The sequence below is a fragment of the Hyla sarda genome, chromosome 6, assembly GCF_029499605.1.
Source record: "Hyla sarda isolate aHylSar1 chromosome 6, aHylSar1.hap1, whole genome shotgun sequence".
In the NCBI taxonomy this organism is placed as follows: Eukaryota; Metazoa; Chordata; class Amphibia; order Anura; family Hylidae; genus Hyla; species Hyla sarda.
The window spans coordinates 237423768-237448535 of record NC_079194.1 but is presented as its reverse complement, the minus strand read 5'-3'; the positions used below and the strand labels follow the sequence as shown (position 1 = coordinate 237448535).

Sequence of the window (24768 nt, the reverse complement as noted above, 5' to 3'; positions counted from 1 at the left end):
CTGAAGAATAGTCAGAAGAGTCTATAATAGCCTGTGACATCTTCATGCCCCACCATGCTCAGCACTTTGCAGCTTCTGCCCATAGCTCCTGAATAATGGGGCAATGATTATGACAACTACTGCTGCCAGCCCACTGATGTGCAGCAGAGGTTGTAATATCTGTGGAAAACAATCAATTCATGCTACAAACTCAGATAAAAAAAACATCACAAAACTAAAGGCCAAGGCATGTTTAATACCTCTAGGTGGCCAGCCGTTACAATACTTACATTGTGCTCAGAGTGTCACTTTAAAAAGGTCAGATGGTGGTGCACTTTAAAATGGACTGACTCTCTAGACAGGTGTATAGAGAAGCTGTACACAGAAAACAGTGGGATATTTGATTAAGACTATGGTCCAGATTTTTCAATCTGCTTGGGAAAAAAATTTTGATTTTGCCCATAGCAATTGGTTGTTATTGGTTGTTATGGGCAAAGCCAGGCAGTTTTTGTCTCAAACAGCTTGAAAAATCTGAGCCTATGTGTAAATATGACCCATTTTATAGATGCCCTGGAACAAAGCTACAAATGTATATAGAATAAGTGGGCACTGTCACTTAAATAAAATCTTTTTACATGTAAAGTCAAATGTTTTTAATGGTAAGGGTCTGAGCATTTAGACCCTGACGGATTGCTAGAATGAGCTGGGAGAAGAGCGTGTTAAGCGCGCTCTCTTCAAGCTCTGTGCCACATAACCAACACAAACTTAACAATGTCTCTTTGCTCATTCTGGTGATCGACCAGGGTCTAAACACTCAGATCCCGACTGATCAAAATGTTGACATGTCTTTAGGACATATCAAAAGTTTTTAAAAGAGACAGGTAGACTTTAAGAATTTGTTCAACTTGTTATGCTGTAATCATCACAATAATTTGGTCTTATACAATACGGCCGATGCTCTTACCTGCTGTTGACTTCCCTTCTGTCCACTGTAGGTTCTTTGCTTTCACTACCACCACTGTAAGACGTTCAGCGGTAGGAAGGAAACTGAGAGACAGCAGAATTTCTCCTACAGCATCTGAGGCCTAAAAGACAACACTGCGGTTTACATAAGGGATTTTCACCTAATCTTCTGTTTACCATTATAAATCAGATGCAAAACCATGTTTGGGACAGGGCCGATCTCTTGTTCTTGCTTTAGACGAAGTCATCTTCAGGACATTGCTCAGCCAAAAAACTGTGATTTTGTTTTTGACATTATTTGTGCATATAATGGTCATTAGATGGCTTAGATGTCATGATGTAGTTTTGTTTTTCCAAAATACTGTGTTTTAGCTCATTTTGTAATGTTGTTCATGGTCTATTTTGGCATAGATTTTTGCCATTAATTATAACAAACCCATTGGCGAGTGGATATCCCACTTTTTTCTTGTTTTTGTGGTGAGAGTGGCACAATTTGTCATTAAAATAGTGATGGAAAGCTATTGGTAAATTTCCTGTAAAGTCTTTTAACCAAGGTAACTTAACCCAGGAAAGGGTTATCCAGTATAACAAAAGTTATCGCCTAATTGACTGTTGGAACCCCCAGCAATCTTCTGTACGGTGCCCCACTCTCATCATGAATGGAAGCGTGTCGACCACTGCACGAAACGGTGGCTAACAAATCCCCTCCATGTATATCTATGGGAGAGATACAGCGTTCGGGTATGACTGGCTCTGTCATAGAGATGTATAGGGGGGTTGTGTTGGTCACAGCGTTGTGCTGTTGTTGACACACTCCATTTATGCATAGGGGTGGGGCACCTGGCGGGAGATCCTACAGATTGTGTGGATAGTTATATTAGACTACTCCTTACATCTTACCAAAGGATAAGGGATAAGATGTCTGATCGCGGGGGTCCTGCCACTGGGGACCTCCGCAATATAGCATTCGTCACCCACCTGTTACTGCTCCGGAAGCACTGGAGGGTCGTCACGCCCCCTCCCTTAGACTTGCATTGAGGGGGCGGTGCGTGACGTCACACGGGGGCGGAGTCGTGACGTCACGATCTTCCATTCCCGTGGTCGGGACCCAGACCCTCCAGCGCTTCCGGAGCAGTAACAGGTGGGTGCCGCCTGCTATATTGCGGGGGTCCCCTTTGGATAGGGGATAAGATGTCTAGGGGTTTGTGCTTTTATATAGCCAATCAGAACTGTCAGAGCAATAATAGATGGGGTCAGAGAAGTAGCCAATGATAAGACAAGAGGTTTCAGAATACTTTAGACTCCCTCTAGGAGCTGCACTCAAAATAAAAAACATAAAAACAGCCGACAATGAAGAACATTTTCAAGCAACTACATAAAGCCACCAAAATAACAACAAATGATCATAATGAAAGGATATAGGGGAGATTTATCAAAACTTGTCCTTTTTAATAAGGCCTCTCAAAATGAAAGAAGCAATCTGACTGGTTGCTATGGGCAACTGAGCAACTTTCCCTTCGCAATGGTTTTGATAAATCTCACCCATTGAGGTAACCAACCAATATTGTGGGTGGTATTCTCATAGTAGTTGGCCAGTGTGCAGAAGCGTAACTTGTAGCTTATGGGCCCTGATACGAAACCTGCCACAGGGTCCCATGAACCAAATATAATACTGGTCTCTTATAGGGCAGATGTGCTTTTGGGCCCCTAAGGCACCAGGGCCCTAATGAGACTGCTACTTTTGCACCCCCTATAGCTAAGCCAGTGCCAGTATGCATAATATATGGTGGTGCTGAAAATCAGTAAGAGAAAATCTGGTCTGGATAAGAGGGTGGTCTTCACACAGAGGTGGTCTTTTGGGAAGATTTTACTGTTGCTTCATTTACCTTTTTTAGTCCTTAATAGTAAAGAAAATCAATACACTGACCTTATTGACGTCTTGGAGGTATATCCATGTATTGAAAGGTCGCACAGTCAAATCCAGGTCTGATAACTTCAGCTCAGCCACTCCCGTGCTCACATTCCTTTCATCCCCATCTATTGCCAAAATAGAAAACCTCAGGCTGTTTTCTTCTAGCGCCAACGGATCGAGGGGAATGGAAAACTTTTCATCAAATAAAACCGAATATGCATTTCTCTGTATCTGTCAAAACAAAAATTGTATGCATATGTTAAAATGAGATGCGCATTCTGCTGGAAGAAATACGGAGGTCTCTGTGGAATATTCAAACTATGCTCCAATGTTTTGAAGCGCACAAACTAAGTGACAAATTATGATGCTTCAGACTAATGTACCGAGCCCAGTGTAAAGAATACTCTCACTACTATTTTGTGGCCAAACAACACATACAGAGGTATCGACCCCTAACAACAAATTAACACATAGGGGTTAAAAAAAATCCTCTTGGATATGTGTTGATAAATAATACTTAACTTTTAATATATATAAATAAAAAGTGAGAACGAACATTTAAAACCACACCTCATGAGGTGACACTATTTTACTATTGGTCCCTACTGTACACTAATTAATCTAAGCGCCACTGTTAGTCCCAATTTAGGGTATGTGCCACTATATCAGTCCACTATAAGAACGTCACTACAATAGACTCCAATTAGAGATTTGGAGTGGACGTATAGTGGTAATAGCTTGTAGGCCGACCAAGGTAAATTTATTTTATGGCCAGCCCACCATTGAAGCCTGTGATGATTGACATCAACCACTGTTCAAGATAGAGTTAGCCAACCCCCCACCACACTGTGCACCGCGGGTGTGGGTTGGACGGTGGTGCTTAGGTAGGAATGAGTTATTTATGTACATTTCACTCTTTAGGTCACAATGAGGTGCAAATTTAAAATAAAATGTTGTCACCCCGACATGTTTCGCCCCTCACAGGGCTTTATCAAGGAGACAACTGACAGCAATGAGTGTCTCAGTGCTTCTGAGCTATTTATACCATTTTGGGAGGGTCTAATGTAGACCTCACCAATCAGAAACCGTATACATATCTGCCAATAAAAATTACACACAGCGCTTATTTCCAACCAATCACCATGCTATCTACTCTGTTATTAACTTACTAACCAATGTATCACTTACACATTACACGCCACCGCACTTCTAGCCAATCAGGGTATGTGAACGTCATCTCTATACACAACAAACATTTGCCCAATCGCAGCGTTCCGCAGAGTACGAGCCTCCTCGTCACCATGATCCGGATTGGTTTCGTTTTCATGCATCTGTGATTCTCACTGGGACTAAGATGCCTGGCTTTGTGACCACGCACCCATCGCATATCGATTGTATTTAAATAGAACATCTACTTACCTGTTTGTTTATAAGCTATTCCGTAAATACACTGTTTTGCTCTATCACAGTATGTAGGTAATACCTGCACTGTGATGTTTCCATACCAACGGATAAACAAACTCTAGATACATGCGCAGCTCATTTGACCAGGTACCACATGGCCAGGATCACGTGAGTAAACAACGGCAGTATGCTGGAAGGATTGGCTGGAAGGATACTGTGGGCGGATACCGGTGGAGCTCTAGCGTGATTGGTAGGAGGCACCTTAGTCCCAGTGAGAATCACAGATGCATGAAAACGAAACCAATCGCGGAGCCGGATCATGGTGACGAGGAGGCTCGTCTGCGGAACGCTGCGATTGGGCAAATGTGTGTTGTGTATAGAGATGACGTTCACATACCCTGATTGGCTAGAAGTGCGGTGGCGTGTGATGTGCAAGTGATACATTGGTTAGTAAGTTAATAACAGAGTAGATAGCATGGTGATTGGTTGGAAATAAGCGCTGTGTGTCATTTTTATTGGCAGATATGTATACGGTTTCTGATTGGTGAGGTCTAAATTAGACCCTCCCAAAATGGTATAAATAGCTCAGAAGCACTGAGACACTCATTGCTGTCAGTTGTCTCCTTGATAAAGCCCTGTGAGGGGCGAAACATGTCAGGGTGACAACATTTTATTTTAAATTTGCACCTCATTGTGACCTAAAGAGTGAAATGTACATAAATAACTAATTCCTACCTAAGCACCACCGTCCAACCCACACCCGCGGTGCACAGTGTGGTGGGGGGTTGGCTAACTCTATCTTGAACAGTGGTTGATGTCAATCATCACAGGCTTCAATGGTGGGCTGGCCATAAAATAAATTTACCTTGGTCAGCCTACAAGCTATTACCACTATACGTCCACTCCAAATCTCTAATTGGAGTCTATTGTAGTGACGTTCTTATAGTGGACTGATATAGTGGCACATACCCTAAATTGGGACTAACAGTGGCGTTTAGATTAATTAGTGTACAGTAGGGACCAATAGTAAAATAGTGTCACCTCATGAGGTGTGGTTTTAAATGTTCGTTCTCACTTTTTATTTATATACATTAAAAGTTAAGTATTATTTATCAACACATATCCAAGAGGATTTTTTTAACCCCTATGGGTTCAGTGTAAAGAATACACCTCATAGGATACAAAGTAGCAGAGCATGCTCTAATAGGACACTGAAGCAGCAGATCATGCTCTCATAGGACACTGAAGCAGCAGAGCATGCTCTCATAGGACACTGAAGCAGCAGAGCATGTTTTCATAGGACACTGAAGCAGCAGAGCATGCTCTAATAGGACACTGAAGCAGCAGAGCATGCTCTCATAGGACACTGAAGCAGCAGATCATGCTCTAATAGGACACTGAAGCAGCAGATCATGCTCTCATAGGACAATGAAGCAGCAGAGCATGCTCTCATAGGACACTGAAGCAGCAGAGCATGCTCTCATAGGACACTGAAGCAGCAGAGCATGCTCTCATAGGACACTGAAGCAGCAGAGCATGCTCTCATAGGACACTGAAGCAGCAGAGCATGCTCTCATAGGACACTGAAGCAGCAGATCATGCTCTCATAGGACACTGAAGCAGCAGAGTATGCTCTCATAGGACACTAAAGCAGCAGAGCATGCTCTCATAGGACACTGAAGCCGCAGATCATGCTCTCATAGGACACTGAAGCAGCAGAGCATGCTCTCATAGGACACTGAAGCAGCAGAGCATGGGCTAGATGCAGCAGATCATGCTGTCATAGGACAATGAAGCAACAGAGCATGCTGTCATAGGACACTGAAGCAGCAGATCATGCTGTCATAGGACACTGAAGCAGCAGATCATGCTCTCATAGGACACTGAAGCAGCAGATCATGCTCTCATAGGACACTGAAGCAGCAGATCATGCTCTCATAGGACACTGAAGCAGCAGAGCAAGTTTTCATAGGACACTGAAGCAGCAGAGCATGCTCTCATAGGACACTGAAGCAGCAGAGCATGTTTTCATAGGACACTGAAGCAGCAGAGCATGTTTTCATAGGACACTGAAGCAGCAGAGCATGCTCTCATAGGACACTGAAGTAGCAGAGCATGCTGTCATAGGACACTGAAGCAGCAGAGCCTGCTCTCATAGGACACTGAAGCAGCAGATCATGCTCTCATAGGACACTGAAGCAGCAGATCATGCTCTCATAGGACACTGAAGCAGCAGATCATGCTCTCATAGGACACTGAAGCAGCAGAGCATGTTTTCATAGGGCACTGAAGCAGCAGAGCATGTTTTCATAGGACACTGAAGCAGCAGAGCATGCTCTCATAGGACACTGAAGTAGCAGATCATGCTCTCATAGGACACTGAAGCAGCAGAGCATGCTCTCATAAGACACTGAAGCAGCAGAGCATGCTCTCATAGGACACTGAAGTAGCAGAGCATGTTTTCATAGGGCACTGAAGCAGCAGAGCATGTTTTCATAGGACACTGAAGCAGCAGAGCATGCTCTCATAGGACACTGAAGTAGCAGATCATGCTCTCATAGGACACTGAAGTAGCAGAGCATGCTCTCATAGGACACTGAAGTAGCAGAGCATGCTCTCATAGGATACTGAAGTAGCAGAGCATGCTCTCATAGGACACTGAAGTAGCAGAGCATGCTCTCATAGGATACTGAAGTAGCAGAGCATGCTCTCATAGGACACTGAAGTAGCAGATCATGCTCTCATAGGACACTGAAGCAGCAGAGCATGCTCTCATAGGACACTGAAGCAGCAGAGCATGCTCTCATAGGATACTGAAGTAGCAGAGCATGCTCTCATAGGGTACTGAAGTAGCAGAGCATGCTCTCATAGGACACTGAAGTAGCAGATCATGCTCTCATAGGACACTGAAGCAGCAGAGCATGCTCTCATAGGACACTGAAGCAGCAGAGCATGCTCTCATAGGACACTGAAGTAGCAGAGCATGCTCTCATAGGACACTGAATTAGTTCAATATCGCTCAAACGCTGCTGCTGTTATGGAGATTTACACTCCTCTACAGAGACAATTAGTCTGTCTGCTTGTATTCATACTGTTTATATATTGGGGGGGGGCGTGACGTGACGGCACGAGGGGCCAGAGCCGTGATGTCACTGTGCTCCGGCCCCTGTGTCATAGGGGATAAGATGTCTAGGGGCAGAGTACCCCTTTAAGCTCCCAAGCTCCTCTAGTGGTGGCTAATGGCAGCCAAAATGTTATTATTTAAAGGGAACCTGTTATCAGTTTTATGCTGCCCAAACTGACAGCACAAGTGCAGGCAGCACTATGCCGGTACACTATGAACTGCAAGACTACACTGCCTGCACCAGTTTTATGCTGCCCATGATTTGGGAAGCATTAAACTGATGAAAGGTTCCCTGTTATCTGTCACATAACAAAGACTTTGTTAAGATGCACACACATTGCAGTAGAGCTTTACAGGCCAAATCCAGACATACATTTTTTCATAATTTAGGGGGGGGACTGTAAATTCATAAAACATTTTTTTAAAATCGACCAGAAGTCGTCCAGGACTGTGAAAGAGGTAGGACCCTGGGTTCGCTACACTTCAGGGGCCCCAAGGCTTTTCTCTATGTCACGACTGTTCCTCCTCTTAATTGACACACAAGGCTACCTTGCCCACAGTGGCCCTGTGTAGTTGTCCCACACATGCTCCAGTGTTTGGAACATTTTGTTCCGAACACTGGGTGCAGGCTGTGGGGGTTGTGAGCTCACGACCACGCCCTTCGTGATGACACGCTACGCCCCCTCAATGCAAGTCTATGGGAGGGGGCGTGTTGGCTGCCACGCCCCCTCCTATAGACTTGCACTGAGGAGGGGTGACGTGACGTCACATGGGGCGTGCCCGTGACCTCACGACCGCTGCGGCCCGCACCCAGCATTCGGAACAAAATATTTTGAATGCCAGGGCAGTGGAGTACCCCTTTAAGGGGTGAATTCTAGGTCTCTACAAGATATTTAGGGCTTCGTATAAGAAAAATGAAGCTATAACTGTATATTAAGGAATAAATCAGCAGAGAATGTTGGATCTAACATGACATAATGATAAAAGGTGAACAATCCCTTTAAGAGATATGACTGGGAGAGCTCAGTATTTCTCACCAATGAGCCTTTGTATTCTCAACTGTAAGTCTCTTATATTTTTAAGAGCTCAGCATCTGATGCAGCAAACTCAGTCAAGCAATGAACATTTCCAAAAGGAACAAATTGATGCAACTGGGATTTCCTGCAGAGACGGGGGATTATCTGTCATATGTTGCTGGGTTTTAACTATCCTGCTGCCCGCTGTTCAAATCTCTGAGGCTCCTGCATATTTTCTGAGACAAGAGGAAATATCGAGAAAAAATGAGGTTAAATGTAATGAGCGCAACTGTAGAGAGAGCAATTGTTGCCATGTAATTGCTAATGGTGGTGAATTGACATTATCTAAGGACATATAAATAATACATTATCTATATTTAGTTATTTTTTAGCGCATGATAGGGTATTTTCCAAGGTGTTGTTTTAATGGAGACAAATTAATAATAAAAGGGGGTGACGTACTCAAGAGGGATTTCAGTTGTCTGTCTTAGATTGTAGCCAAAGATACAGCAATGATGGGCATGGGCCCTTAATTCATGAACAACAATAACCATTATTCTAAACAAAAAAAAATTATTTGATGTGCTTGGTTTGCAAAGGTATAGGGAAATTTAACCCCTTAACGACATCTGACATAAATTTTGAGGTGCGGTGGTACTTCGCGCACCAGGACGTGCATTTACGTAATGTACATGACCACAAGCACCGTACCGGTGCTTACATCATGCACGCCAGGTCCTGGCTGCTATCAGAAGCCAGGGACCCGCTGGTAATGGCGGACATCAGCGATCACGCTGATTTCCGCCATTAACCCCTCAGATGCTGCACTTAAAATGGATGATCGGATCGCCCACAGCGCTGCCGCGGGGATCCGATCATCCAGCATGGCGGCCGAAAGTCCCCTCACCTGCCTCCGACCGTCTCCAGAGGTCTTCAGCTCTGGTCTAATCAGTGCTATGCCCTATGCATAGCACTGAACAGTATTAGTAATCATATGTTTGCTATAAATAGTCCCCTATGGGGACATATAAAGTGTAAAAAAAAATCCCCTCCTCCAATAAAAATGTAAATCGTCCCTTTTTCCCATTTTACCCCCAAAAAGGTGTAAAAAAAATTATTAATAAACTTTGGTATTGCCACGTGTGTAAATCTCTGACTTACCAAATATAATGTTAATTATCCCATATGGTGAACGACGTAAATGTAAAGAAAAAAAAAGTACAATATTGCTGCTTTCTTGTCACATTGTATTTAAAAAAAAATTAAATTAAAAAGTAAAATATAAGCAAAAGTGGTACCGATAGAAACTACAGATCACAGAGCAAAAAATTTGCCCTCATACTGCCCCATATACAGAAAAATGAGAAAGTTATAGGTGGTCAAAATAGGGCAATTTCAAACATACATATTTTGTTAAAATAGTTTGAGATTTTTTTTTAAACTTGGCTTTAGAAAAGATGTCATTTTTACCATAAAGTGTACAGCGTGAAAACGAAACCTTCCAAAATGTGTTAAATTGTGGTTTTGTTTTCAATTTCCCCACATAAATAATATTTTTATTGTTGCGCCGTACATTTTATGGTAAAATGAGTGATGTCATTACAAAGTAAAATGTGTTTTGCAAAAAACAAGCCCTCATATGGGTCTGTGGATGGAAATATAAGAGAGTGATGATTCTTAGAAGGCGAGGAGGAAAAAAAAATGCAAAAATACAACTGTCTGTGTCCTTAAAAGAAAACAGTCACATGTTTGCTCCCGCACTAACCAGGGGTACTGATGGATAGTGCGGGAGTCCTATGATCCCTACATTGGCCGGATCCGCCAGGCCGTTCGCCCGCAATCTTAGTTTTATTATGTCTGGAAATATGGCTGTAACTGGCACGGGCGAGGTTTCTGTAGCTTAACTGATCTTCACTGCAACTGATCTTCACTGCGCATGCGCCGCTTCCTGACATGCGCCGTGAAGTCCAGTTAGGAGCTGCGAAAAGAGAGAGAGAGCTGGAGGGAGGGGGGATGAATATTCCTAAGTGGGCAGCGTTGCTGACGGGCGGTGCTGACGTCAGTGCAAGTTAAGCTCCGGAGCCACTGCTAGAGCACTGGAGGTAAGTAAGTTAAGTAACATTTTTTATTTTTAATGTCATTCACTGCTTAAGTCCTCAAAAAAAAATACCACTGGATAGCCCCTTTAATAACCTACTTCATGATTTAGGATCTATTCCCCCAACAGAAGCTCCTCAAATCCAACAATGACTCTACACACTTTTCCTCTACAATTCCTCATTCCATTCGATACTCCGCTGGAAAACTGGTGCCAGAAAATTATACAGATTTGTAAATTACTTCTATTTAAAAATCCTGATCCTTCCAGTACTTATCCGCTGCTGTATGCTCCAGAGGAAATTGAGTAGTTATTTTCATTCTGACCACAGTGCTCTCTGCTGACACCTCTGTCTATGTCAGGAACTGTCCGGAGCAGGAAAGGTTTGCTATGGGGATTTGGTTCTACTCTGGACAGTTCTTGACCTGGACAGAGAAGTAAGCAGTGTGGTCAGACTAAAAAAAAATTCAGCTGATAAGTACTGGAAGGATTAAGATTTTTTTAATAGAAGTAATTTACAAATCTGTTTAACTTTCTGGCACCAGTTGATATAAAAAAAATGTTTTCCAGAGGAATACCCCATTAAAGGGGTTTTTATCACCATAAAAACTTATCCACTACCACAGCTGACTTATTAGTGTGGATTAGCTGGTTTTGCTGCTCAACTCATGGCTTGTTTGGAGTACAAGTTTCTGATTGGTCAGTCTTTCTTTAAAGATGTCTAACTTTTGCAGAGGGTGCGTAATATAGCAAATGCTCTGGGTATTTAAACTCGGTATTTCTTGTTTTTCTTATATCCGTATTCTAGCAGAGTTTTGCTCCTGGTCAGTCCAGTTGATTCATTCTTATGTAATTGCTTTTTCTGTGCCTTGTGTTTGCTGTTCTCTCAGTTTAATCCTGGTGTATCAGCCAGGGCTGGTGCTAGCTTAAGGCAGCCAAAGCAGCTGCCTTAGGGTGCTGGCGGTGGGGGGTGGGGTGTTTGCAGAAAAATCAGTGCGTAGGCACACATGCAACTTTTTGTGCGCCTGAAGTAAGGAAAAAAAAAAGGTTCTATATACCTTCATAAATGTCCCTCATTGTAGATTCGCGTTAATTTAGGTAGATAATTATGGTACACGGGAGAGGGCTATTTTGTCTTACATGCATGGTTGCTATGATCCATTGTGGTTTATAATGTTATAATGTTTCTATTTATACCCTTAATCTCTTTTTGCTTAGACTGGTTGTCCTACATATCAAGTCTGTATATTCCATATTTTGGTATAGTTATATCTTTTCCTGCTCTCTCTATTGGGGATGTCCCGATACAATTTTTTTAAGACTGAGTACCAGTACCGATACTTTAATTCTAGTACTCGCCGATACCAAGTACAAGTACTTATATTTTAAAGGGAATCTGACAGCAGGGTGACCCGGTTTCTGGTGCTGTTTACCGTATGATATGTGGGTCCTTGTTGTGTACAATGGAGGCGGCTGCTGTAGTATGAGCCAAGATTTCTCTCTTCTCCATTGGACAGAACAGGGAATTTGTATTGGCGGCGAGAACGATGACTGATGTACACATGGTGAGCAGCGGTAGAAACCGGGTCACCTGCACTATCTACCTATAAATTTAAGTTAGTGCAGGTGAATCTGCTGTAAGATTGCCTTTAATAGTAGGTAGTATCCCCTTGTAAGTAGTATAGATAGTTGAAGACATTAGACAGCAGCCCACCCTGTAGACATTTGTATCAGCCCTCCTGTAGCCAGCAGGACCCCCCTTTTAGCCAGCAGGGCCCCCTTTTAGCCAGCAGGGCCCCCCTTTTAGCCAGCAGGGCCCCCCTTTTAGCCAGCAGGACCCCCCTTTTAGCCAGCAAGGCCCCCTTTTAGCCAGCAGGGCCCCCCTTTTAGCTAACAGGACCCCTCTTTTAGCCAGCAGGGCCCTCCTTTTAGCCAGCAGGTCCCCCCTTTTACCCAGCAGGACCCCCCCTTTTAGCCAGCAGGACCCCCTTTTAGCCAGCAGGACCCCCCTTTTAGCCAGAAGGACCTGACTTTTAGTGAGCAGGACCTCCCTTTTAGCCAGCAGGTCCCCCCTCTTAGCCAGCAGGACCCCCCTTTTAGCCAGCAGGCTCCGTTCTGCCGTCTGCATCCTGTGGTCTTATGGAGGAGCATGTGACACACACGTCACTCTGCTTCCTCCGTAGCGTTATACTGGGCGCAGGGTAGGACGTGGAGTGACGTGTGTGTCACATGTTCCCCCATAAGACCACAGGATGCAGACGGCAGAACGGAGCAGCAGCAGTAATCGGAACGGCAGAACAGGGCTGCGGCATGATGCGGATCAGAGAAGCAGCGGAGCACTCCACCAGGTATCAGCTTTGGTATCGGGGGCATTAGACGAGTCCCATGCAAATACCGGGTATCGGCCCCGATACCGATACTAGTATCGGTATATCCCTACTCTCTCTCTCTCTCTCTCTCTCTCTCTCTCTCTATATATATATATATTATTGGCATTATATACTGACTGATGATGGTGCTGACCTGGTTTGCATGTATTTGATTTCTCTATGCACTTTATATTGTATGTCTTAATTGATAAACAATAAATATTTATATTTTATATAGTAGAGGGTGGGTCATAACATTTTATTTTGGTATATGTTAATTGGTAAGTTCCTGTTCTCGATATTGGTTACCAGCTTGCATTGATTCGTGCTTTCATATATAAGTTCTTCCCCTACAGCGACTGACCCCAAAGAGCAGATGACAACTCCTCAATGAGTGATATTCTTGTAATGTGCGCCCAGATAATGTGACAGTTCTGCCCTTTAATATTCGCAATGTTTCCCGTTAAGCTGGAGCAGTAAATTCATCTTTCTAATTGCTCCGCTCTGCAGAACACAAGGTCACTTTAATTAATTCCCCCCCGAGACACAAGCATTTTATGCTACAATGCTACCTCAGCCTGCCTGTCCATTTACTGTATTGATCGGACTAAGCTTGTAATGAAGCTATGATCACTGACTATGGTAATCCCAACCAAAGACACAAGCTAAATAGCAGGATGACTCTGTTTGTATATAAACATTAGGGATTCTACAATGTATGGATAGGGATTATATTGCAAACAAAATATTAACAAATAAGATGGCTCAAATCAGATATCCATGATATGTAACATAAAGCTTCTGGATGGTTGCTGCTAATCCAGAGATAGTCATGAGAACAGGTTAAATTGAATATGTTGTCGTAAAATGTTTTACAGAACATCTATATTGTAAAAACAGCACAGTAACGATGCGTTATAGGCATCAGTACTCAGCAGGGCTAGGATACAATGTGGACCCTAAGCAACATCACACTGAAGTGTGGCCTTGTCGATGTACCCTTCTTCTACAGGGCATGGCTCGCCCTCCGCTGCCTCATCGCCAGATGAGGCCCTCCCCTGATTGCATCCCGACAACAGCTGCCTCTGCGGTGGCGACTGCATGGACCCCCCCACCCCCAGGCTGATGTGGACTTTACCATCCTGTTAGAGCTTGTCCAGCCTGGGCTATGGATGAGAAGGTTCTATGTCACCTCTGAATATTCTTTGACCTCTGGAATTTCTCTTTTCTGTATATTTCCCCTTTTGTGACTTTAAGTTTTCCATGAGTGGGATTTACAGGCTCTTGGTATGTTTCTACGGTAATGTTTTTGGCTGCATTTGATTCCCGTTTCATATTGTGTGGGCCTACATTCTGTTGTCATGTTCTCCGCTGATGACGTCCTTCCGGCCAGCGACCATCTTGTTGGAGACCAATATAAAAGGCAAAGCGGAGTCCGACCTCTCAGTCTACAGGAAGTGCTGGCAGTGAGCAGTAACATGGCGGAGTCACAGCGATCCATGTGCACCAGGAGTCCCAAGATGGAGCCAGAGGATCGGATGAAGATGTTCCAAGAGTTATCGGAGCATCTACACCGCTTGTCTATCGAGACCAAAGAAACCTTAATGAAGGTGTCTCTACCCGAGGATGACGGAAAGTGGGCCATCACCCCAGAGAAGGGGACAACGGAAGATTCCAGAGTGGGCCGTCACCTGTGAGATTGTCGCCTCACCACCACAGCTGGGGTTCCTGGGCTGAGATCCCCACGGAGGAGTCTGATGGGAGTACCCCGGCTGAGGCTGATTTCTCTACTCCTTCCTCCACCTCCAGCCATGAGCCTGCACCCAAGGCCCAACATCCTCCAGCACATCCCCGGTCACCACCGCTCCCTAAGTGGCTGTTCGGCGATGAGCCGAGTCTCATCTGGTACATGCGGGAGCACCTACTTCCCTTCCTCGGGAAGCCCCTGCCCCCAGTTCCTCTGGCCCAGTCCGAAAGGGCTAAGAGAGACATAGAGGTGGCCGCCATCATGGAGGAACTGAGGGCGCAAAGGCTACAACGATATGGGCCTAAACATCTGCCCTTTGAAGTAAAGCAGAAACAGCAACAGGACACTAAGCAGCCAGATGCGCTGTGTATCCATAAACTAGAGCATCCCTGAGAGTGTGAGCCACCCCTGGAGCACCGACATGCCACAGAAGTAAAGCATGATCGTGTACGGGGATTTGGCACCCTTATGGACTGTCACCAGGGAGGCATTCCTAGTCAAAAGGAGAGCTGTACAGAGGCACTATCTCCCCCCCCCCCCCCCCCCAGAAAAGCATCCTCTAAAGAGCGGGGAGATTGTTGAATATACTCCAGTGCAAAGCTTGCAAGGGGATTGGGCAGCTGCTGTCACCAGACCCAAAATTCCTACCCAGATCCCATTCGCCTATTTCCCCCCTTCGGTCTTCTTCCTCCAAGTGCCAAAGGAGCAGTCGTCCAGGAGGAGTATCCTGATCCACCAGCGATGGATCCCAAGTACCTACCTCACCGTTCTAGTACAGATGTGCCCAGGCATACTCCGAGGAGCGATGAGGTTTGGCCTGACCATCGTGCACCAACTAATGTACCCTGGCCTACTCCAGCTGTAAAGGAGGTTTGGCCTAATCAGCGGCTACCGATGAAAGTGTCTCAGCCTACTCCTGCAGTGGCGGAGGTTTGGCCAGAAGAACAGGCACCAACGAGTAATCCCTCTGTGGCGCAAGCCGCTGCAGTGCAGGTGGTGGTTACAGTCAGCCCCACCATCACCAATTCTCGATTGTCACATGTAACATGGAACACCCATGTTGACCACTTGCAAGGGGCCCAGTCTCGCAACCCTAGATTCATCTCACAGCCTAGGACCTCACCTGGTAGGCGAGACTGGGAAAGAAAGAAGGCAGTTTAACCCCTTAATGACGCAGGACGTATATTTACGCGATATGAAGCGGGATCGCGCCGCGATACTGCATCATATCGCGTCGGTCCCGGCGCTCATCAACGGCCGGGACCCGCGGCTAATACCACACATCGCCGATCGCGGCGATGTGCGGTATTAACCCTTTAGAAGCGGCGGTCAAAGCTGACCGCCGCTTCTAAAGTGAAACTGAAAGTGACCCGGCTGCTCAGTCGGGCTGTTCGGGACCGCCGCGGTGAAATCGCGGCGTCCCGAACAGCTGATCGGACACCAGGAGGGCCCTTACCTTCCTCCTCGGTGTCCGATCGACGAATGACTGCTCCGTGCCTGAGATACAGGCAGGAGCAGTCAAGCGCCGATAATGCTGATCACAGGCGTGTTTATACACGCTAGTGATCAGCATAGGAGATCAGTGTGTGCAGTGTTATAGGTCCCTATGGGACCTATAACACTGCAAAAAAAAGTAAAAAAAAAGTGTTAATAAAGGTCATTTAACCCCTTCCCTAATAAAAGTTTGAATCACCCCCCTTTTCCCATAAAAAAAATAAATAAACATATGTGGTATCGCCGCGTGCGTAAATGTTCGAACTATAAAAATATATCATTAATTAAACCGCACGGTCAATGGCGTACGCGCAAAAAAATTCCAAAGTCCAAAAAAGCGTATTTTGGTCACTTTTTATACCATTAAAAAAATGAATAAAAAGTGATCAAAAAGTCCGATCAAAACAAAAATCATACCGATAAAAACTCCAGATCACGGCGCAAAAAATGAGTCCTCATACCGCCCTGTACGTGGAAAAATAAAAAAGTTATAGGGGTCAGAAGATGACATTTTTAAACGTATAAATTTTCCTGCATGTAGTTATGATTTTTTCCAGAAGTGCGACAAAATCAAACCTATATAAGTAGGGTATCATTTTAACCGTATGGACCTACAGAATAATGATAAGGTGTAATTTTTACCGAAATATGCACTGCGTAGAAATGGAAGCCCCCAAAAGTTACAAAATGGCGTTTTTTTTTCGATTTTGTCGCACAATGATTTTTTTTTCCGTTTCGCCGTGCATTTTTGGGTAAAATGACTGTCACTGCAAAGTAGAATTGGCGACGCAAAAAATAAGCCATAATATGGATTTTTAGGTGGAAAATTGAAAGGGTTATGATTTTTAAAAGGTAAGGAGGAAAAAACGAAAGTGCAAAACCCTGAGTCCTTAAGGGGTTAAGTAACTTTGTGTACAGTAAATGTAACCAAACTTTAGTTGCAAGACTAACTGACTGTGGTGCAGTAGCACACTTTTGTTGTTCCAGATTCCTACAACATTCAAGAAATGTACCTGGCAGACTTGTCAAGAAAATGTTTGTTCTTTTTGCAACCAAGATTTGTAAGTAATGTGCCCGGGTTCACCCGAGAGACTACTGGGTGAAGGAGATTCACTATTAGTTCTGCATAGGCACAAACAAGTCAGGAGGGGGACCCTGACTTGAGCCACATCAACGAACCCCTTTATGTACATGAAATACTGAGCAGTACATGAACTGTTGTGTAAATACCTAAAGTAATATATTTTGTTCTATAAAAATGGTTACGGGGGTACACTAAAATGTTATGGTCCTGTAGTATGTTTGGCAAGGTCCAAAAAAGTGTATATAAGTTATTGTACACCAAAAGGTCACTGTGTACAGTCTTTTTCTGATGACTGGTTGTATCCTTACAGGGGTTTGTCCTGATCTACATTGTTCATATACAATAAACAGTATGTGTAGTACACTAATGTACACATAGGGAGAGATTTATCAAAACCTGTTTAGAGGAATAGTTGTACAGTTGCCCATAGCAACCAATCATTAAAGAGGCCTATGAAAAATGAAAGAAGCGATCTGATTGGTTGCTATGGGCAACTTTTCCTCTGCACAGGTTTTGATAAATCTCCCCCATAATGTACACGTAAAATGTACACATAGGGGGAGATTTATCAAAAACTGTGTAGAGGAAAAGTTCCCAGTTGCCCAGAGCAACCAATCAGATCACTTCTTTCATTATTAACAAGGCCTCTGCAAAATGAAAGAAGCAATCTGGTTGCTATGGGCAACTCAGCAACTTTTCCTCTGCACAGGTTTTGATAAATCTCCCACATAATGTACACATAAAAAGTACACATAAGTAATGTACACCACAAGTCACATACAGTAGTACTGTAGCACTCAAAATTACACTGTCTACTTAATGTCAGTTACGCCGAACGCTCCGGGTCCCTGCTCCTCCCCGGAGCGCTCGCGGCGTTCACCTTCTTGCAGCGCCCCGGTCAGATCCGCTGACCGGGAGCGCTGCATTAATGCTACCGGCGGGGATGCGACCCGCGTAGCGGGACGCGCCCGCTCGCGGCTCGCATCCCATTCTCCTCACCCGTCCTGTTCTCCGACGGCTCAGTCCCGGCGCGCGCGCGGGCTCTCTGCGATTTTAAGGGCCAGTGCGCTACTGATTGGCGCCTGGCCCAATTAGTACTCACACCTGTGCCCTCTCTATATAACCTCACTTCCCCTTCCCAGTATTGCCGGATCTTGTGCCAGTGAAAGCGTTTCCTTGTGTGTCCCAAGCCTATGTTCCAGACCTTCTGCCGTTGCCCCTGACTACGATCCTTGCTGCCTGCCCTGACCTTCTGCTACGTCCGACCTTGCTCTTGCCTAATCCCTTGTACCGCGCCTGTCTCAGCCGTCAGTTGGGGTTGAGTCGCTATCGGGTGGAACGACCTGGGGGTTACCTGCCGCTGCAAGTCCATCCCGCTTTGCGGCGGGCTCTGGTGAAAACCAGTAACCCCTTAGACTCCGTTCCCCTGGTACGGCCCACGTCATCACCCCACTGACACAGAGGATCCACCACCAGTATCCTCACAGTATCCAGATCCTGACAATGTCATATGTCTAATGTCATATGTATTCTTGTGTTTGTGCACAGGATGCTTTCCTGGCCAGAAGGTATTGCTGATACTAAAGTACTGCACATAGTCAATATAAGGTAACAGAAATGTCAAAATGTTATCTATATCAGTTGTCTAGCATAAAAATGTCTAGAATACACTTAATATAGTGTTCTGGAGAGAAGTGTTTTCAATGCCAAGGGACCCCAGTAGCCAAGGCATTGAGCAGAAAGCCTCAGGCAACCCAATCCGCAAATGACTAGTGTATTAAGTCTAGTCATGAGTATTATGTTACATGCATAGTCCAAATGTCCTGTTGTGTTTAATACACTGTTTTGCATAGTCAAGTCACCAAATGCATAGTCAAAGGTCCTTAAAGTTAGGTTACATGTATTGGTCCTAGTCCTTATTAATCCTGTTCTCAGTTGAACACCAAAAAATCAGAGCATGTATGGACAATATTACAGGGACTCTTATGTTTCCAGTTTTACCAGCCTGGAATGGACGTATGTGTGCAAAAATGTCTCGGGACTGCATCCGGCCCCAGGGCCACCTCGAACCTCAACTCAGAACCTGCATCGAGGGTGATTTGTGTTAAGTAGGGGGATTTGTAATACCCCAGTACAGAACATGGTTCTGTACTACCCTTAGGCTCTCTCAGGTTGAGTTCCTCAGTGACCTGGGGGCTCTCCTGCAGTGTCTCCCCTGCTGTTAGTCTACTGTTATCTATTTTATGGATAGTCAGTGTCCTAATGTATAGTCAGTTTAAAGGACCTTTGGAGGACTCCAGCAGTTGTATGCAACCTATGACCCGCAGCTTGACCAATGGGCTTTGGCTCAGCCCCCCTCTATATAAGGGGGCGGCCATTACAATTCTTTTTCTTTCTGCTGAGGACAGCAAAGCACAGACATTACAGATCCTATGTCCAGCACACCTGGAGGCCATAAAGCCTGCATACCAGCCACATTGTCAGTAAGTCATCTCATCTATGTCTGCTGTCTCTACTAAAGTCAAGACACTTATCAAGTCTATTCTAGTCTGCATGGCTGAACTAAAGTCTATTACAATAACTACAAGTCCCAGCAAGCTGCAGGGCCCTTTCCGTGTTACTGGTCGACTCTCTGGGATTCTGGCCAAGCTGTGAAGATAATAACTCTAAGTCTTAACTCAGTAAAGCCTCCGTTAAACCATAACTTGGTTGTGGACTCTCCTTTCACTGCCTAGCCATTGGCATAGCAGAGATACCGGTACCCAAAAACCACTCTGGCGTCACAAACTTTAGGGGTTAATACCATCTTGCCCCATCCACCTACACCGCTAAACCCTGGTGTCCCGTCATCACCGTGGGTCACCACAATTCCCTACCCTGTCACTTCAAATCTGTCCTCCACATGGTTCTGAGCTACCTATTTACTCACTTACATGTTCCTGAGCAATACTGTGGTTCATATCAAACGTATGCTGTATTTCCTGATCTGTGTATGACCTGTACCTGTTTCTCCTCACTCTGCATCTGCTTGACTCCTGTGTGCCACACTGTTTCTCCTGTGCCTGACCCTGTACTACTGACCCTAATCTTGTGACACCTTCCTTGACTCTCTTGCCTATACTATCTTACTGCCTACCCATAACTTATGTCTGGCAAAGACCCCCCCCCCATGTCTCCTTGTCTGTTGAACCAGTCATTACCAACACTGGGACCACTATTGGGAACAGGGACAGAATGACAAAACTAAGGGCCCCCGGACCAGAAACAGCAAGGGCACCTGCGAGGCTCCGCCGCTGGTCACACTTTTGCCCCGCCCCTTTTCCACCCAAATCCCTCCACCCCCCTACACACATCATTTTCCATGACTAATAATACCAGTATACAAATAGGGAATATATACCACCACACAATAACTGGATAATACCGCCATACTATACTGAATAAAACCACAGACCAGTATACTATACAGGATCTGTGTAAGTGATTACAGATACAAACTGTACAAATATCTGTATACCATATAAGTGATTATATACAGGACCATATGGCGGAAAATATCAGCTGTACACACCATATAAGTGATTACAGTTACATCTAGGGACCAACAATTATGTATTTTCTGATCGTCGGCGTTCTCTTTCCTTTTTTGCTCTGTCTGGATAAGACCACTATGTCGATCTCTTGACATCTGCAGGGCAAACATGTTAGACTCTGCATTTTCCAGTGCCCTCCTCTCCTCTACACAATCTTCCCATCCATAGGCCCACAAACTGTAATAATACCCTCTTTGGTGTCCTGCACAGGTAAAGGGCAAGTAGGTAGGTAACTAGGTTGGTAGATCAGGAAGCCAGATATATAGGTAGGTAGCCAAGTATGTAGGTAGGTAGCTAGATAGGTAGTTAGGCAGCCATGTATGAAGGCCAGCTACTGTATGTACATAGTTAGGTAGCCATTTATGTAGTTAGGTTGCCAGGTATGTAGCTAGGTAGCAAGATATTTAGGTATGTAGTTAAGCAGCCAGGTATGTAGGCCAAGTATGTAGGTAGTTAGGTAGCCAGGTATGTAAGTAGTTATATAGCCAGGTAAGTATTTAGGCATCCAGGTATAAAGTTAGGTAGCCAGATAGTTAGTCAAGTAGGTAGCCAGCACCTTCCTCCACCCAGTGGCAGATCCAGAGTCTAGTCTCGGGAGGGGCACTATCAGAGAATTTTGTGTTAGCGGAAAGCAAATAAGGTGAACTTACAGGTAGATATTGCCACCAGATAGGTAGTGTCCCCAGGAGGTAGTGGCCCATAATAGGTCATGCCCCCCAGTAGTTAATGTCCCCCAGGTAGGTAGTCATTCCCCCTGTAGATAAATCCCCCCTGTAGCTGTCCCCTGTATGAAAACCCCCCTATTAGTTTGGTACTTTGGGGGAGATTTATCTAAACCTGTGCAAAGGAAAAGTTGCCCAGTTGCCCACAGCAACCAATCAGATTGCTTCTTTCATTTTGCAGAGGCCTTGTTAAAAATGAAAGACGCGAGCTGATTGGTCGCTATGGGCAACTGGGCAACTTTTCATCTGAACAGATTTTGCTTAATCTCCCCCTTTATCTCTATATTAGCTAGGCAGGAACACAGTAGATAGTTCCCCACATTAGCTAGGCAGCAGATGTCCCACACATTCGGAAGGTAGTAGATGTCCCCCACATTAGGTAGGCAGCAGTTCCCCCACATTAGGTATAGGCAGCAGTTCCCCCACATTAGGGATAGGCAGCAGAGTTCCCCCACATTAGGAATAGGCAGCAGAGTTCCCCCACATTAGGTATAGGCAGGAGTTCCCCCACATTAGGTATAGCAGCAGTTCCCCCACATAAGGTAGGCAGCAGACATTAGGTAGGCATCCAGGCCCCCCCCCCCCTGATCTGCCAGTGCCTCACCCCCAGCCCTAACACCCCTCCTCACCCTCCCAGGGATGGAAGAAAAAAAAACGTCCCCGCTAACTGGGCTTTAATGCCCAAGGACGTTAGAGAACGTCCTGTTGTATTTCCGGTCTCTGCCGCGCGCCGGGCAGAGATCGGAAGCGGATGCCTGCTGAAATCCTTCAGCAGGCATCCAGGGCAAACGCCGAGGGGGGCCATGTAGGCAAGGGAAATCGCCCCTGCGATCTGCGGCGATACCGGGCTGATCGGGTCTCTGGAACCCGACCGCCCGGTAATTTTGCATGATCCCGGCTGTCACAGACAGCCAGGACCATGCTGAAGACTAGGAGCGAGGTGGCAAGCCTGCCACCTCCTCCGATCCCCTGCGATCCGTCGGTTAACTAACCGACCAATCGCAAGGGGGGGGGGGGGCGGTTACTTCCTCCCATCCTGCCCGGCCCCTTGAAGTTCAGAGAGGACGGGAGGAAGACCGGAGGACGCGGTGGGGGACAGGGGAGTGCTGGGGACCGGCCCCGGTACTTACCTCGTCCCTGAAGACCCGGATCCCGGCGACGGAGACAGCGGCAGCGGCGACAGGTGAGTTGATCTTCAGCCGCGGTCGGGCCCTTTACAGCAATGCATGTCGCCGTAAAGCGACATGCATTGCTGTAATGGGACCCTGTAAACTACAACTGCCAGCATGCCGAGACAGCCCTTGGCGTCTAGGCATGCTGGGAGTTGCAGTTTTGCAACATCTGGAGGTCCACAGTTTGGAGACCACTGTGCCCTTCCAGATGTTGCAAAACTACACATCCTCAGCATGCCCTTGTTGTCCAGGCATGCTGGGAGTTGTAGTTCTGTAACATCTGGCCCTTCAGATGTTGCAGAACTACAACTCCCAGCATGCCTGGACAGTTTTGGCATACTGGGAGTTGTAGTTTTGCAACATCTGGAAGGGCACAGATTGGGCACAGATCTAGATCTAAAGATGTTGCCGAACTACTACTCCCAGCATGCCTGAGAATGGGAGTTGTGGTTTTGTAACAACTGGAGGCACACTGGTTGGGAAACATTGTCTGTTTCCTAACTCAGTGTTTCCCAACCCGTGTGCATCCAGCTGTTGCAAAACTATAACTACCAGCATGCACTGATAAACTGTGCATGCTGGGAGTTGTAGTTTTGCAACAGCTGGAGGTCCCCCCCTGTGAATGTACAGGGTACATTCACATGGGCAGGGGGCTTACAGTGAGTATCAGGCTGCAAGTTTGCGATGCAGCAAATTTTGCGTGGCAGCTCAAACTCGCAGCGGGAAACTCGCTATAATCCCCCGCCCGTGAGACTGTACCCTAAAAACACTACACTACACTACACTAACACAAAATAAAATAAAAAGTAAAAAACACTACATATACACATACCCCTACACAGCCCCCCTCCCCTCCCAATAAAAATGAAAAACGTCTGACTGTTTCCAAAATGGAGCCTCCAGCTGTTGCAAAACAACAACTCCCAGTATTGCCGGACAGCCGTTGACTGTCCAAGCATGCTGGGAGTTTTGCAACAGCTGGAGGCACCCTGTTTGGGAATCACTGGCGTAGAATACGCCTATGTCCACCCCTATGCAAATCCCTAATTCAGGCCTCAAATGCACATGGCGCTCTCAGTTTGGAGCCCTGTCGTATTTCAAGGCAACAGTTTAGGGTCACAAATGGGGTATCGCCGTACTCGGGAGAAATTGTGTTAAAATTTTGGGGGGCTTTTTCTCCTTTAACCCCTTATGAAAAGGTGAAGTTGGGGTCTACAACAGCATGTTAGTGTAAAAAAATAAATTTTTTACACTAACACGCTGGTGTTGCCCTATACTGCTCATTTTGACAAGAGGTAAAAGGGAAAATAGCCCCCCAAAATTTGTAATGCAACTTCTCCTGACTACGGAGATACCCCATAAGTGGGCGCAAAGTGCTCTGGGGCGCACAACAAGGCCCAGAATGGAGAGTGCACCATGTACATTTGAGGTGATTTGCACAGGGGTGGCTGATTGTTACAGCGGTTTTGACAAACGCAAAAAAAAAAAAAACACATGTGACCCCATTTTGGAAACTACACCCCTCACGGAATGTAATGAGGGGTGCAGTGAGAATTTACACCCCACTGGTGTCTGACAGATCTTTGGAACAGTGGGCTGTGCAAATTAACCATTTTGTACAGCCCACTGTTCCAAAGTTCTGACAGACACCAGTGGGGGGTAAATGCTCACTGTACCCCTTGTTACGTTCCTCAAGGGGTCTAGTTTCCAAAATGGTATGCCATGTTGGGGTTATTTTGCTGTCCTGGCGCCATAGGGGCTTCCTAAATGCAACATGCCCCCCGTCCAAAATTTGCTCTTCAAAAGCCAAATATGACTCCTTCTCTTCTGAGAATTGTAGTTCGCCCGAAGTGCACTTCAGGTACACTTATGGGGTATCTTCATACTCAGAAGAGATGGGGTTACAAATTTTGGGGGGTATTTTCTGCTATTAACCCTTGCAAAAATGTGAAATTTGGGGGGAAACACACATTTTTGTGAAAAAAATATATATTTTTTTACATATGCAAAAGTCATTAAACCCCTGTGGGGTATTAAGGCTCACTTTATTCCTTGTTACGTTCCTCAAGGGGTCTAGTTTCCAAAATGGTA

The 24768-nt window shown here is 45.5% G+C and overlaps 1 protein-coding gene across 1 annotated transcript in view; it reads right to left on the bottom strand.

The window, feature by feature from the left end:
- The window catches only part of SYT12 (synaptotagmin 12), a 114425-nt gene that overhangs the window by 13695 nt on the left and 75962 nt on the right, over positions 1–24768 (bottom strand). The window contains exons 5-6 of the mRNA XM_056526715.1: positions 2870–3085; positions 944–1064 (exon numbers count right to left, since the gene is read on the bottom strand). Of these exons, the coding sequence (XP_056382690.1) occupies positions 944–1064; positions 2870–3085 (337 nt within the window). The remainder of the gene's footprint in view (positions 1–943; positions 1065–2869; positions 3086–24768) is intronic.